The 15805-nt window shown below is 36.0% G+C and overlaps 1 protein-coding gene and 1 long non-coding RNA gene across 2 annotated transcripts; both read right to left on the bottom strand.

The window, feature by feature from the left end:
- Positions 1 to 356: 356 nt before the first annotated feature.
- LOC130219302 (uncharacterized) lies at positions 357 to 1392 on the bottom strand. Its single transcript, XR_008836050.1, has 3 exons — positions 1333 to 1392; positions 486 to 539; positions 357 to 413 (listed from the first exon to the last, which is right to left on the bottom strand). It is a non-coding gene; the product is annotated as an uncharacterized LOC130219302 (long non-coding RNA).
- Positions 1393 to 11146: 9754 nt separating this feature from the next.
- Positions 11147 to 15086, bottom strand: LOC130218995 (salivary glue protein Sgs-3-like). Its single transcript, XM_056451271.1, has 11 exons — positions 15080 to 15086; positions 14947 to 15000; positions 14753 to 14809; positions 14119 to 14175; positions 13313 to 13369; positions 13093 to 13152; positions 12011 to 12067; positions 11684 to 11740; positions 11401 to 11454; positions 11264 to 11319; positions 11147 to 11170 (listed from the first exon to the last, which is right to left on the bottom strand). The coding sequence occupies exons 1-11, from the start codon at positions 15084 to 15086 to the stop codon at positions 11147 to 11149; spliced, it is 540 nt and encodes a 179-aa protein (XP_056307246.1).
- Between the last annotated feature and the right edge of the window lie 719 nt (positions 15087 to 15805).

The following is a 15805-nucleotide window of genomic DNA, read 5'->3' as shown; positions in this document are numbered from 1 at the left end:
GAAGCTAAGGTTGAAGACACAGTTGATGGAGAGTTTGTTGTAGCAGAGGCTGCTGGGACATTTTGATGAAAAAATAGAAATAAAAATAAATGACAATTAGGTATGTGTATGTGTGTTCACATGTTTACAGAAACAAGTTTACATACAATGAAATTCGGCACTGCAAGAAAAGTTATTATACAGATTTATTTAATAGATTTCATTAGATAGAATTGCTTTCAATATATATTTTTTCTATTATTGCAGAAACTGATACTTGATGCTCAGCAGGTGATTTGAAACACCCAAACTACTGATTAGTATAATAGACATTAAGCACAATAGTGTTTGGGCAACTGTATATAAATATTACTTACTTGTAGGTTCTGCTGTTTGAGTCTCAGTTGTAGAAGAGCTTGTACTAGAAGGCAGTGCTGAAATATTGATGCATTAAAAAAATGGAAAGTACTACACACTGTACAACTGTACATATATATATCACTTACCTATAGGTGCTGTTTGAGTCTCAGTTTTAGAAGAGCTTGTACTGGCAGGAGATGCTGAAATATTTAGATTTAAAAGATTTAAGAAACATACTTTAGCAAAGGGTACCATGACATTATGTACAGAAAAAAAGTTAATGTTATATGGCGTATACAGTTTTATACAATATACAGCTGTGAATGCAATGAAATTGTTGACTGTTAAAACAATTAATATAGCAATACATGAATTTGACTCTTAATTGCATGACGATTGATTGATTGATTGATTGATTGATTGGTTGATTGATTGATTGATTGATTGATTGATTGATTGATTGATTGATTGATTGATTGATTGATTGATTGATTGATTGATTGATTGATTGATTGATTGATTGATTGATTGATTGATCAGAGACATATTTTTTCAGCACTTGACTCATAACCACAGGTAGTCAATAAGGCATTTACACAAAAGTGTGTAAGGGACCAAACTGAACAACTGACATACATTATTTAAAAAGCATATTGGTTTCTCATTTGTATTTATTCAGTGCACTAAATTAAAGCAATTGGGTAAGTCTTCACTTATTCGTGTTGTCATATAAAACAACAACACAAGAACAACCTGATAATGAAGTTGTTTTGTCTACAATAGTCTGATTTACCAATCAAAAGAATAATAAATAAACAAATATGGCAAATTTGGCTTATTTAAAATTTAAATATTGTAATATATTGTACATGCACACAATAATTATGTGATAAAAATAAGATATTATGACAGAAATCTTCCTGCAATCCTATTGAGCTTGTCGTGTGACTAACTGAAATCTTCACACAGCATTCTATTAATGAAAAGACTCACTTGAAGGAGTTGTGGATGTTTGAGTCTCAGTTGATGCAGAGTGTGTTGTGGCAGAGGCTGCTGGGACATGAGATTTGATTAAGAAATAAAATTACAATTTTACACAATATATACAATAATACACACAATAGATACACAACAAAAATTAGTAATGCAAGACAAGGTATTACAAAGATTTATAATACAAACATTAGTTCCACTTCAGATCAGGAACTCCGAGTTATGTCAGATATGTCTTCTGTCCTGTCCCTGGGCACTTAACTGGCAGCTAACAGAGCAGCTTTCTCTAAGAGATCAACACGGTTGACAAATACGTCTTTTTAAAGATGTTGTACCATCTGTGCTGTGCTGTCTCTGGATGCGGTTGTTTTCTGTCACTGGATACGATCATGGTCACTGCGTCTCATGTCTGAGGGCCCAGCATTTGAACTCCGGCGCTCATGAGCAGCTCAGGCTACACTAAAGGGGGCACGTCTGTTGGTGTGCTTAGATCGCGATTTGTGCTGCCAAAAGCAGATGACTCCTCAGCTGCTTTGCAAATGCGGATTGGGGGTTTACAGTAGGGCTATCTGCCAGTTAATTTCCCGTGGACCTGCCACTTCTCAAAGTACACCCCATTCAGGCTTTGGATGATTGTGCTGGTTCATCCTCTGGGATGGCCACACTCTCATCTGATGACTCTGGTCCACTGACATCCCTCATGGTATCAAAAAAAATGAGTTATTATGCTCTGAGCTGACCTGGGTCCACTGCCTTCTGGGGCCATGGCCCAGGGCCATGGACTTGGCATGATAGCTATGGCTCGCTTCGCTATCCATCACATTCATCTCTTTACAGATCCATCCCAACCACCTCTCATGCCATTTGCGATCTCTCTGTAATTCAAGCGATTCTGCAGAAAGCGGTGTCAAAAATGCTGGAGATGGAGATGCAAGTGCCTTATCTCCACTCTTCTAGTAAGTTCCTCATCTGGCAAATCTAGAGAGTTCCTCCGAGGCCCCCAACACTTGACTTGGTTGAGTAGTCGAGTGCTTGGACCATTACAATGTCCTGGTATGCTCGTTTGATTAACCCATAATTTTGGGGATCTGTGGCCAGCTATGCGTGATCCCAGCTCAGTGATCCATTTGCGTCAGTCGCCAAGGTAAGTTTCCCCTCCTCAGACAGACCCGTGTCTTCCCTTCCAGCTAACCATCTTAATTATATGTAATGCATCACGATCAGGGCTATCTATATTTGTTTATTGTCACAGGGTCTTCTCATTTGGGTAGATAGTGGCCTCTGCAGCATCCTTCTCTTTAAGACTGGCACGCTTTCCAAACATACTGCCTTACGACTCCCTGTAAATTCAAAATATTCTGGTAATCAAGGGGCCTAGGGACATTTAAGGGTCATCCGGCGATTCCCCATAATGACATTGACATAACTCGGAGATCCTGAAATTCCCTTTAGAAACTTTAACATTCACAGCAAAATGCTACAACTTTCCCGAAACTGTGTTCAGGACAACTGGACATATATTTCTTACTTGTAGGTTCTGCTGTTTGAGACTCAGTTGCAGAAGGTCTTGTACTGTCAGGTGGTGCTGAAATATTTAGATGTATTAAGAAATCATAAAGTGACAAATCTAGTATTGTCACAGTTACATGACAAGCACAATGGCAAACCAGCGAGTTCATTTAGCTAAAATGTTCACACAATAGTCCATGAATAAAAAGACTCACTTGAAGAAGTTGTGGATGTTTGAGTCTCAGTTGAAGGAGTGTTTGTTGTGGCAGAGGCTGCTGAGACATTTTAATGAAGAAATATGAACAAACTATTCTTAATATTTGCTGACATGCTTATAAAACATACAATACAGGTTATGTATTGCAATGAAACTTTCTTATACATATTTATAATACAAACATTAAACAGAACTTTAAACATAATGGATTTTTTTAAATATTACAGACACTAATGTTTGCTATTTAGAAGGTGATTGATAATTATGTGACGATTATTATAATTTACATTTACACCCAAACACTAAAACGTCGTTTAACATTTATTCCGACAACTGTACATACAGTATACATTACTTACTTGTAGGTTCTGCTGTTTGAGTTGTAGATCTTGTACTGGCTGAAGATGCTGAAATATGTAGATATATTAAATTATACTTTTGTTATAATTTAAATCTGAGTAGAACATTACAAAACTATAATATTATGGCAGTAAAAAAATTCCAACACAGTCAATTTCCAACACCTAGTTGGTCCTGTAATTTTCATTTCCCTATAAAGATGTTCGCACAATAGGCCATGAATAAAAAAAAAACTCACATGAAAGAGCTGATGTTGAAGACACAGTTGATGGAGAATTTGTTGTAACAGAGGCTGCTGGGACATTTTGATTAAAAAAAAAAAAAGAGAGATTTCCTTATTTGTGTTCACATGTTTACAGAAACAAGTTTGCATACAATGAAATTCTGCTCTGCAAGAAAAATATTAATATAAACATTAGATAGGCTTGTTTTCAAACTTTTTTTTTCTATTATTGCAGAACCTGATGCTTGATACTCAGCAGGTGATTTGAAACACCCGAACTACTGATTATAATAAAAAACATTAAGCACAACGGTGTTCTGGCAACTGTATATAAATATTACTTACTTGCAGGTTCTGTTGGTTGAGTCTCAGATGTAGAAGAGTTTGTACTTGAAGGCAGTGCTGAAATATTGATGTATTGAGAAAATGGAAAGTTAATCTTGAGTACTACAGAATGCTTAAAAGGACTTTTTTTCCTTTCGATTAAATCTGTACAGCAATAAATATTAGAATACAATGACTTCAAATATAGACTGCATAATACTGTACATTCTTCAATAAAAAAACAATTATGCTCATTTAAAGAGCCCATATTATGGGTTTTTGAAAATGCCCTTCCATGTAGTGTGTAACACAGCTCTAAGTGAAGTGAAATATCCAGCTAGGGCTTAAATCTGTAAGTGTACAGTGTTTAAAAACTATTGATTCATCTATAAAAGAGTCGACTCATAGTGCTTCAAACGAGTCGCCTTGATAACGAGTCATTAGGTGTTTCGCGATGACGCAGCCACGAAACACAAGCCTCGCCAGTAGTTACGCGCGCAAACCAGGGAGATTTGAAACCTGCGGCCCCGCCCACTAACACAGAAAAAAACACTAGACACACACACACAGACGCCGCCGGTCGAATGAAGTCACGCTGTGCTCAGATGGATAATATTGACAGTCTCTACCCAAAGATGAGTTGTTAACCTGGTACAGTACACGCGGTTACTCTTTATATTCTCTTATCACATGTAAGCCACGTTAAAAACGCGACGCGTGCCGCTTTGTTTACGGATTTAACGTTAAAGGCTTTTGTGAGCTCGCGTTCCACTGCCGTTTGTCGTTGCTATGGCGATCGATCGTAAGCTAGGAGACAGGAGACTTGTGGTCACTTTCCCTAGTTCTTCTGAGGAGCGTTGTGTGTGTGTGTGTGTGTGTGTGGTGTGTGGTGTGTGTGTGTGTGTGTGTGTGTGAGAGAGAGAGAGAGAGAGAGAGACTCGCGTCGCTTTCCCCAGTTCTTCTGAGGAGCGTTGTGTGTGTGTGTGAGAGAGAGAGAGAGAGAGACTCGCGTCGCTTTCCCTAGTTTTCTGAGGAGCGTTGTGTGTGTGTGTGTGTGTGTGTGTGTGAGAGAGAGAGAGAGAGAGAGAGAGAGAGAGAGAGAGAGAGAGAGAGAGAGAGACTCGCGTCGCTTTCCTCCTAGTTCTTCTGAGGAGCGTTGTGTGTGTGTTTGAGAGAGAGAGAGGGAGAGAGAGAGAGAGAGACTCGCGTCGATCTCCCCAGTTCTTCTGAGGAGGGTTGTGTGTGTGTGTGAAAAAAGCTTTACACTATGAAGCGCGTGTGCACTGTGACTACTTTTATATAGTTGATTACCAGCTGGGCATTTCACTCTGTCTCGTGCTGAAGCCTGTCACTGTCGACCAATCGCAGCAGGCTGTCATCGGTCCAATCAGCGCAGATTAGCTTCGCGCTGAGGAGGGGTTTGGGAACAAATGAATCGCTGAACGATTCATATGGGAGTCGTTGGGATAATTAGGTAAAATAAATGCAGGTTATAAGACCATCAAAGTGTTTTATGACCTTGCATGCATATTAGACTGTTGTTGGAGACCCTTACAACCTAAATATGACCCTATTTCATGTATAATATGGGCTCTTTAAAAAAAATAAATAAATGAACAAACGAAGATCAATTTGACTGGGCACTCCCTCCAGTATAAACAGTATACACAGGAGGTGATTTAAAATACCTGAAGTAATAATTATTATCATTTACATTCACAGCAAAATAGTAAAACATTCCTGAAACAATGTTCAGACAACTGAACATATAAATTTCTTACTTGTAGGTGCTGCTGTTTGAGAATCAGTTTGCAGATGGTCTTGTAATTGCAGGGAGTGCTGAAATAGTCAGATGCATTATGAAATAGAATAATCTCAGTAAAATATAAAGTGAAAATCTGATATTGTCACAATTACAGGACAAGAGCAATGGGATAACAGCACTTTTTATAACAAAAATGTACACACAATAAATAAAAATACTCACTTAAAGGAGTTGTGGATGTTTGAGTCTCAGTTGAAGGAGTGTTTGTTGTGGCAGAGGCTGCTGAGACATTTTGATGAAGAAAAAGCAACACAATATTCTTAATATTTATTTGCTGACATACATACAATAAATACAGTAAGATTATGGATTGCAAAAAACGTCCTTATACATATTTATAATACAAACATTAGATGGATCTTTTAACATAAAGGATTGTTACTTATTATTAAACAAACTAATGTTTGCTATTTGAACATGTCAGTCCTAATACTAACACAGTAGATTCCCAATACCTCTAAATAAGTTGTCCCTAGGATTATTATTTCCCCATAAAGATGTTCACACAATAGTCCATGAATTAAAATAAAACGCACATGAAGGAGCTGATGTTGGAGACACAGTTGATGGAGAGTTTGTTGTAGCAGAGACTGATGGGACATTTTGATGAAAAAATAAAGATAAAAATAAATTACAATTTCCATTCTGTATGTGTGTTCACATGTTTACTGAAAAAAAGTTTTCATAGAAGTAAATTCTGCACTGCAACTAACGTTATTATACAAATTTTATCTAAATACTAGATGGAATTGCTTACAATACATTTTTTATATTATTGCAGTAACTGATCCTTGACTCTCAGGAGAAGATTTGAAAAACCCTGTACTACTGATTATTATAATAGACATTAAGCACAATAGTGTTCAGGCAATATAAATTATATCATGTATATTCATATTACGTACTTGTAGGGTTCTGAGGTCTGAGTCTCGGTTGTAGAAGAGCTTATTCCAGCACGAGATGCTGAAATATAAAAAAATAGGGTAAAATTACATTGTACTGTTATGGGAATATGACTTCAACTGTAAACTTTAAATGAAAATGCTACGAATGCAATGAAATTGTTGATTGCTAGAACTGTTAATTGTTACATAAGTACACACTCTCAGAAAAAAAATGGTACAATGTTGTACCAAAGAATGTACAAACCCTTGTCACTGGGACAGTACCTTTTTATGGGACAGAATTGTACCTTAAGACAAAAAAAACTAATTTGTACTATTGCAGTTTGTACCTTTTAAGGACATGATTTGTATCATGGGAAACCAAAATGTACCTTTGGTTTTAAAACCTGCAGATACAATAGTGTGCCTTCATAAAAAGTACAAATCTGATCCATGAAGGTACCACTACAGTGACAAGACACTTTGTACCTTAAGAGTGTCAAAATGCTTACCAAACATTTATTAAAAATGTCTTAAATGTTAGTTTACAATACCTATAGTTTTATGTTTTACCAGTTGTTTTGTATTATAGAACTTTATAATGAATGTTTATGAGTTTCTTTAAACATATGCTTTTAAATGATGATTCATGTTTTTATGTGGAAATTATTCATAAAATCACTTTGCCTTTCCAGTAATATTTATTTTCATAGATATTGTAATAAAGGAGTTGTCCAAAACTTACATTTCAGGTACAGAACAGTATCATTAGAGGTATTTTCGGTACCATATGAGGTTAAACTTTACAAAGATACAAAACTGTTCCTTAAAGGGCACATAGTTTACCTCTTTTTTATGATTAATATTAATATTATGGTTCTTCTAAGTGTGCCATTTTAGGTTCAGTTTAAGAACACAATTCAGATTTTTTTATTATAATGTGTTAAAAAGTGTCATGTTGGGGGCGTGTCCACAGTTCGCTGATTTATGGGTGTGTTGCTTCACATGTAAATTAGTTTCGGCTTCCCGCCAACGTAACAAGGGGGCGGGGCCATGAGCTCACCAGCTCTGCGTTTGCAACAGAGTCAGACAGGCAGACTGCGAGAAGGAGCTGGAGTGAGAGGTACAGCATTCAGTCGTACATGTACGACTCTGACAAAGACCAAGCAGAGAGTACAAAATCATATGTGTCTTTGTACAGTTTTACAGCCAACTGTGTGCTAGTTTCAAGTGTCGAGCTTGTACAGAGAAACTAATAACCACGCACACTGAATTAACTTTGACGGAGGCACCGGATGCGCCGCCCAAAGCCGCGACACGGCACACCAGACACTCTCTGTGGCGCGGCAGATACATGAAGTGTCCCGAATCGTCGCGCCACGCATTTTTGAATTCTAAACATAGGTTTCTGCAGTGGTCAGCGGCGCCCAGCCGTCGACTTGAGTGTACCCTGATAGAAACCGATGTTTAGAATTCTAAAACGCATGCTAGTTAAGATCACAAGGAGCTTATAAACAACTGAAGTATAAGGTAGACTCAATGAGAAGTACACATGTTTGCAAACCTACCTAAAGATACAACGAATAATTCCGATTAGAGCGATAATGTTGAGAATATTGCTCTTGTGTTGAGCCCAATGAGCCTTGCATCTAAAAATAGAGCTAGGGTGTTCCTTTAGTGATATTGCTTCGACTCACGCTGAAAATGGTGGACGTGAATCAGCAAACTGAGGATATGATGACGCGCCTGTCAATCAATATTGATGGGCGGGGGACCGCTCTCCTACGTAAAGTTGCGGTCGGTTTGAAAACTGCTCCAATTGGTCCACCGTTTTTTATGTTGTTAAATTGAAAAAAAAAAGCACTGGGTGTGCTTATATCACCCCAATATGACAGTCTATACACCATACATGCACATATGGCTGTCCAAACAGCTTGAAAAGTAGATTTTTTACCATAGGTGCCCTTTAGGAACATTATTTGTACCATGTGTACATTTTTTTCTGAGAGTGCAGGGTGAATGTTGCTTCTGATTGAAAACTTTTATTTAGGAACCTAAGTTGAAGTTAGCATGTATTTGTTTCTTGGTATAATCACACTGAAGCTGAATGATTGGTATGTGCCAGTAACAAAAATATTGTGCTGACAATGAGTTGAGTATATAAGCAATAGTACTATACCAACCAAACTGTTCGGACAAATAATTGAAGACAATGCTTCAGCATCTTTTTGTATGCCTGTATAAAAAACTGGCCTTGAATGACTGCCCTTTTAGCACCCAGAAGGAATCATTTTATTCTGTATTGCTCCCTTGCTGCAAGAACATTTAAATCTCAGAAAAGACATCTTCCTGGGTCTTGGAATATTATTTTTTTATCCTGAGAGTTTCCTAGTTACACAGCCTCTCTCTGATTAGTTTTGATTACTGTCTCGGCCCTTAGTCACTTGTTCCCTATTAGTTTTTATGTATCTGAGCTCCTTTGTTTCAGTTGCTTTGTCATTCTTTGGTTGTGTAAAGGGGGTAACATTTGTTTGTTTCTTTCTATTCAATAAATAGCCGTGTTGAATATGCATTTGGATTCGCTTTTATTCTCTGCACTCCATGCTAAAAATACTCACTTGAAGGAGTTGTGGATGTTTGAGTCTCAGTTGAAAAAGTGTTTGTTGTGGCAGAGGCTGCTGAGACATTTTGATGAAGAAATTAAATAACAATGTTCTTAATATTGTTGACATGCTTAACAAAACACAATATGCAATACAATTTTGCAATGCACGACAAGTTAGACATTAGATAGAACGTCAAACAGTACACAGAAGGTGATTTGAAATACCTGAAGTGGTTATTATACGATTATTAGAATTTACATAAACAGAAAGATGGTAAAACTTTCCTGAAATAGTGTGATGTAGTGACAACTGAACATTTATATTGCTTACTTGTTGGTGCTGCTGTTTGAGATTCAGTTCTAAAAGAGCTTGTACTGGCAGGGTGTGCTGAAATATTAAGATGAATTAAAGAATAGAAAAACTTGAGAATAATCATAAAGTGAAATATCAGATATTGACACAGTTACATGACAAGAACAATGGGATTCCAGCAAGTTCACACATAGTCCATGAATAAAAAATACTCACTTGAAGGAGTTGTAGATGTTTGAGTCTCAGTTGAAGGAGTGTTTGTTGTGGCAGAGGCTGCTGGGACATTTTGATGAAGAAATAAAATTATAATTTTCTTAATATTGATTGACATGTTTAGAAAAATCATATACAAAATCATATCAATCATACAATACATTATACAATCAAATACTGCAATGCAAGACAAGATATTATACAGGTTTATGTCATAAATATAGAAAATTTCAAACAGTATACTAAGGTGAGTTAAAATACCTTAAGTAATGATTATTATAATTTACATTATGTCATGGAAGTTTACCCTTTTACTGTAAGTATTCACACAACTGTACATGTATATTACTTGTAGGTTCTGCTGTTTGAGATTCAGTTGTAGATAGGCTTGTACTGGCAACTGGTGCTAAGATATTAAAATGTATTAAAATATTGCACAACAATTACAATAATGTAATTAAATGAATAGATACAGAGGGTAAATGAAAATTAAACAAATCTTTACAGGTAAATGTATTCCTAAATGTGCTGTTGACAAGACTCACCAGATTTTGGGAAAAACTAAAACAATTCATTAATACAAATAAACCAAATGTATTTTTTTACAGGATTTATGTGGTAATAAACAAGGAAATGACACAAGGAGAATTTTCCGAACCACTGAAATGACTAAATTTTGAAATATATTCTATACATTGTATAAAAGGCTTTTATTGGTAATAACAGCTTCAAGTTGCCTCCTGTATGGAGAATGGAGCCACATGCATAGTTCAGGTGTGATTTTAATCACATATTTCGACTTCGTCTTTACATGTACTCTGATCTTTAATTCTTATATAGGATTCAGCTCAGGTGATTGGCTGGGCCCTTCTAGCAGCTTTATTTTCTTTTTCTGAAACCAGTTGACCCTTGGCGAGTGTTTTGGGATCATTGTCTTGCTGAAAAGTCACCCTAGTTTCATTTCATCATCTGGTAATGTAGGTGTTGTGACTGAAGCAGCTAATATTCATTTACACTGAAGAGGGCAGGGTTGCTGAATAACTACTGAGAGATTTCAGCTGCAGTCTGAGCTTTCCAATGTCTTTTTCCACCTCCCTTTCTTCATGTGTTCAGAATCGTTCCTGTGTTGTTTCATTTTATTACACATAACTTAAAACTAACTAGCTAAGAAATTGTTTTCTTCGTATGTATGGATTACTTTGGTTGTTACTGACTTCTTCTTAAAATCACAAGTCAACAATACCTTTAGAAGTTTCTTTTCTGAGAAAAATGGTGTTGTGCTCAATACTTCTGTTAACCCACTGTGCTTAGAAATGAGTAAAACCCATACAAAATATAATATCATGATAATCCTAATACAAAAACCTGTAGAATTCCAACACATCTAATTAAGTTGGACTTATAATCATCATTTCTCCATTCAAATGTTCACACAATAATACGTAATTCACAACTCACTGAAGGAGCTGATGTTGGAGACATAGTTGATGGAGAGTTTGTTATGGCAGAGGCTGCTGGGACATTGTGAAGGGAAATTGGAGTTACAGTTTCTACCAGAATACCACAAAAGACAAATGTACATTTGTAATACTTACTTGTAGGTTCTACTGTTTGAGACTCGGTTGTAGAAAAGCTTGTAGCAGGCAGTGCTGAAATATTGATTAAATAGATATATCAAAATAATGGCAAAGTTGGCTGACCTCATTTTTAAAGATTTAGATATCGCAATAAACATGTACACAATAATATTGAAAAATAATGGTGGAAATGGTGGAAAAATCTAAACTTATGACAGAAAACTTCCTGCAGTCCTATTGTGCTTGCCGTGTGACTAACTTAAATGTTCACACAATAGTCCATGAATAAAAAAATACTCACTTGAAGGAGTTGTGGATGTTTGAGTCTCAGTTGATGGAGAGATTGTTGTGGCAGAGGCTGTGATAAAGATGAAGAAATTAAATGACAACTTTCTTAATACTTTTTAATATGTGTTTACATGCTTAGAAACATACAATACAATTCAGCAGTTTAAGATGGTTTTACATAGATATATAATACAAAGTATATACAGTTCAACTTCAAACTGCATGATTTACAAGTGATGTGAAATACCTATAGTAATGATTATTATAATTTACATTAACAGCAAAATGGTAAAACCTCCCGGGAATAGTCTTCAGACAACTGGACATTTATATTACTTACTTGTTGGTGCTGCTGTTTGAGATTGAGTTGTAGAAGCTCTTGTACTGGCAGGGGGTGCTGAAATATTTAGATATATTAAGAATTAACTTAATATTGCAGTAAAACACGAAATGATGCTTAAAAACAAATATCTCATTAAAAATGAGTGGACCCTTTACAAAGATGTAGTATTGTGACAGTCCTAATACAAACACATATATTTGCAACACATGCAACACACCATCTCCCAATTTAATTGTTCACAGTCATCTGGAATGGCATGAAAGCTTTCTTGTAGGACTCCCAGTTCATCAAGATTCTTTGGATTTATCTTCTATGCCTCCTCCTTCATCTTACCCCAGACATGCTCAATAATGTCTGGTAACTGGGCTGGCCAATCCTGAAACACCTTGACCTTCTTTGCTTTCAGGAACTTTGATGTGGAGGCAGAAGTATTAGAAGGACTGCTATCCTGCTGAAAAATTTGCCCTCTCCTGTGGGTTGTAATGTAATAGGTAGCACAAATGTCTTGACACCTCCTACTAACTGCAATGAAATTGATAAACCTATGAAGCATTGCGCATAAATAATGGTAATTGTTAGTAATGGTTAATAATAATATAATTATTATTTATAGAATTTTATTAATATAATTATAATTAAAATATATGTAAGGTAGGTTTTACCTTATATTTTGCAACATACAAGAAACAATAGATTAATAATTTAAATAATTAAATCTTGATTCCTGGATTAAAACGAAGGCTTTAGAAGATGCAAACAGGTAGATGGAAATAACTTTGTGTATTAAACTATTTCTTTACTCAAAAAATAACAGTAATTTGAATGTATTTTAAATGTGGCTCAAGATAGGCCAATTATTTGGCCCACATATCAATTTTTTACCATCTGGGCCAAATAATACATGTCTTATTTGTGCCACCCATGTCTTGTGTGCTGCCTTAAAAACCATGCCACCTCTGCCAAACCCGGACCATGTTTGGCCGACATGCTGTATGCCAGTGCTAGATGTATTCCAGCTGTGCTTCATGCCAAATCTGGGCCAGAATTCTTTGTTACGTGGGTACATATATATGACTTACTTGTAGGTTCTGTTGTTTGAGACTCAGTTCCAGAAGCTCTTGTACTACTGGCAGGAGATGCTGAAATATTTAGATGTATTAAGCAATAGAACATATTGAGAATACTCATGCAGTGAAAAATCAGATATTGTCACAGTCACATTACCAGGACAATGGGATTCCAGCAAGTTTTTTTTTTACTAAAATGTTCACACAATAGTCCATGAATAAAAAGACTCACTTGAAGGAGTTGTAGATGTTTGAGTCTCAGTTGAAGGAGTGCTTATTGTGGCAGAGGCTGCTGAGACATTTTGATAGAGAAATAGAATCACAATGTTCTTAATATTTAGGAAGCTTAAAAAATACGATATATACACAATTCAATTTAACAATGCAAGATATAACACAGATTCATAACATAAATGAGAGTGAACTTTAAACAGTATTCTCGGGTGATTTGAAATACCTTTATTAATTTAAATACTAATTAAAATTATTATTATTATTATTTCCCTTTTACTGTTAGTTTTCAGACAACTGTACATATACATGACTTACTTGTAGGTTCTGCTGTTTGAGATTCAGTTGTGGAAGAGCTTGTACTAGTAGATAGCCCTGAAATGTTTAGATGTATTAAAAATGAGAGCTTAATTTTGAGTAGTACAGAAAGGCTTAAAAGGACACTTTTGCATGCCATAAAATTTCATACAGCAAGAAATATTAGAATAGAATACAACTTGAACTGTAAAATAAAATCGCTGTGCATATTGCACTAAATCCATAACGGTTAACATTTTAGCCTTCTTGGTTTTGTCAACTCAAAACTAATCCTGTGATCCTGAGTTTGTTCAGCCAGCATCATGGTTTAGGCCCCTTATTAATTTGAAAATAAATGATAAAATTAACAAAATAAAATATATATTTTTAAACAAAATAAAAACAAAATACAAAGAAAGCAGAATTTGACTGAGCAATGGTTATTTTTACCATATTTTTTATAGTACAATACATATTTGGACATTATATTAAGAGCAATATATCACTTACTTATAGGTTCTGCTGTTTGATTCTCAGTTGTAGAAGAGCTTGCACTTTGAGGTGGTACTGAAATATTTGAATGTATTCAAATTTTGAAACAATACTGCACAAAATCACATAATTTATACAAAAAATAATAGATATTTAAAAATTTTTAGATATTTCTTTCAAAAATATGATATCCTGGACAGTCTTAATATATAGTAGAATTCCAACACCTCATTTCAAGCTGAATCTATAACTATTATTTTCTAATTAAAAAGGTGACACAATAATCCATGAATTAAAGGCTCACATAAAGAAGCTGATGTTGGAGACACAGTTGGTATAGAGTTTGTTGTAGCAGAGGCTGCTGGGACATTTTAATGAAGAAATGGGGTGATAAAAAAAAGAATAGATATTTAAAAATGAGTAAAGCCTTTAATAGTCTGATATAGAATTCCAAAATATTTATCATATTCCAATTAAAATAATCTACAAAGGACCATGAATAAAAAAAAACTCACTTGAGGGAGCTGATGTTTGAGAGACAGCTGATGGAGAGTTTGTTGTAGCAGAGGCTGCTTTATTGAAAAAATGGAGTTACAGTTTCAACTACAACACTACAATAGTGTTCAGACAACTGTACATATATTTTACTTACTTGTAGGTTCTGCTGTTTGAGGCTCAGTTGTAAAAGAGCTTGTACTGGCAGGAGATGCTGAAATATTGAAATGTATTAAAAACAGAAACAATATTGCACAAAAATGACAAAAATCAACAAAAATATGATTTCCAACACCTCGACTTAAGCTTGTAAAATAGGGGTTCAGGCAACTGTACATATATATTACTTACTTGTTGTAGGCTCTGCTGTTTGAGTATCAGTTGTAGAAGAGCTTGCGGGAGATGCTGAAATATTTAAATGTATTAAAATGATATTGCACAAAAATTATATTTTAAAAATGTTATTTCTATAGGTTCTGCTGACCGGACATTGTAACAGATTTTGGGTAAAAACCCAAACAATCCAAACATACAAATAAAGTAAAACGCTACAGTTACTAAAGTAACACTTCGTTCCCCGAGGGGGGGAACGGAAATGCTATGTGGAAACTTCCACTATGGGGATTTCGTCAGAATCCAATCATCTGAAAGAGTATAAAAACGGGCCAATGAAATGCCAATGAGTTGGCAGCGTCAGCGTGCACAGCTGGCGTCAATGACAATCATCATGCTATAAAGACGCAGCCAGTGCCATGCTCGACATCCTTTTCTAGCTGAAGAGACTTTCACGCTCAACAGCTAAGGGACAATCGTTGTGGCGAAGGAACATAGCATTTCCGTTCCCCCCCTCGGGGAACGAAGGGTTACTTTAGTAACCGTAACTCCAATGCTATGTGGAAACTTCCACTATGGGGAAATCTATGGAAAACGCCAGAACAAAAGAACCTTACTGCGTCCCTGGCGAAGGGTGTGCCACGCAGTAGAGCGAGCGCACCTACAACGCCCCGAGACACAGTCTTCCAACGTGTCCCCTGGCCCTCACTTACCTGTTCAGAACAGTTATGTTTTTCGGGGAGTCGCAATAACCCAGTAAAATAGGTTTTGATACGACAGTACGTTGGGAAAGCGTTCAGTCCCGATAGGGAGGACGCTGCGGAGCTCACCTGTTACCCAGAGGGGAGACCTGGTGACAACCTATAGACTAGCCCAG

Source organism: Danio aesculapii, chromosome 25 (genome assembly GCF_903798145.1).
Source record: "Danio aesculapii chromosome 25, fDanAes4.1, whole genome shotgun sequence".
Lineage (NCBI taxonomy): Eukaryota > Metazoa > Chordata > Actinopteri > Cypriniformes > Danionidae > Danio > Danio aesculapii.
This window is presented reverse-complemented; position numbering and strand designations above follow the sequence as displayed.

What these genes read in the sequence shown, in the direction of transcription:
- LOC130218995 (XM_056451271.1), bottom strand. An exon ending in TCAAACAGCAGAACCTACAA is followed by an intron (nt 14,176 to 14,752) that starts GTAAGTAAAATA and finishes CAAATATTTCAG; the next exon opens with TACCACCTCAAAGTGCAAGC. An exon ending in CTCCAACATCAGCTCCTTCA is followed by an intron (nt 11,171 to 11,263) that starts GTGAGTTGTGAA and finishes GGAATTCTACAG; the next exon opens with GTTTTTGTATTAGGATTATC.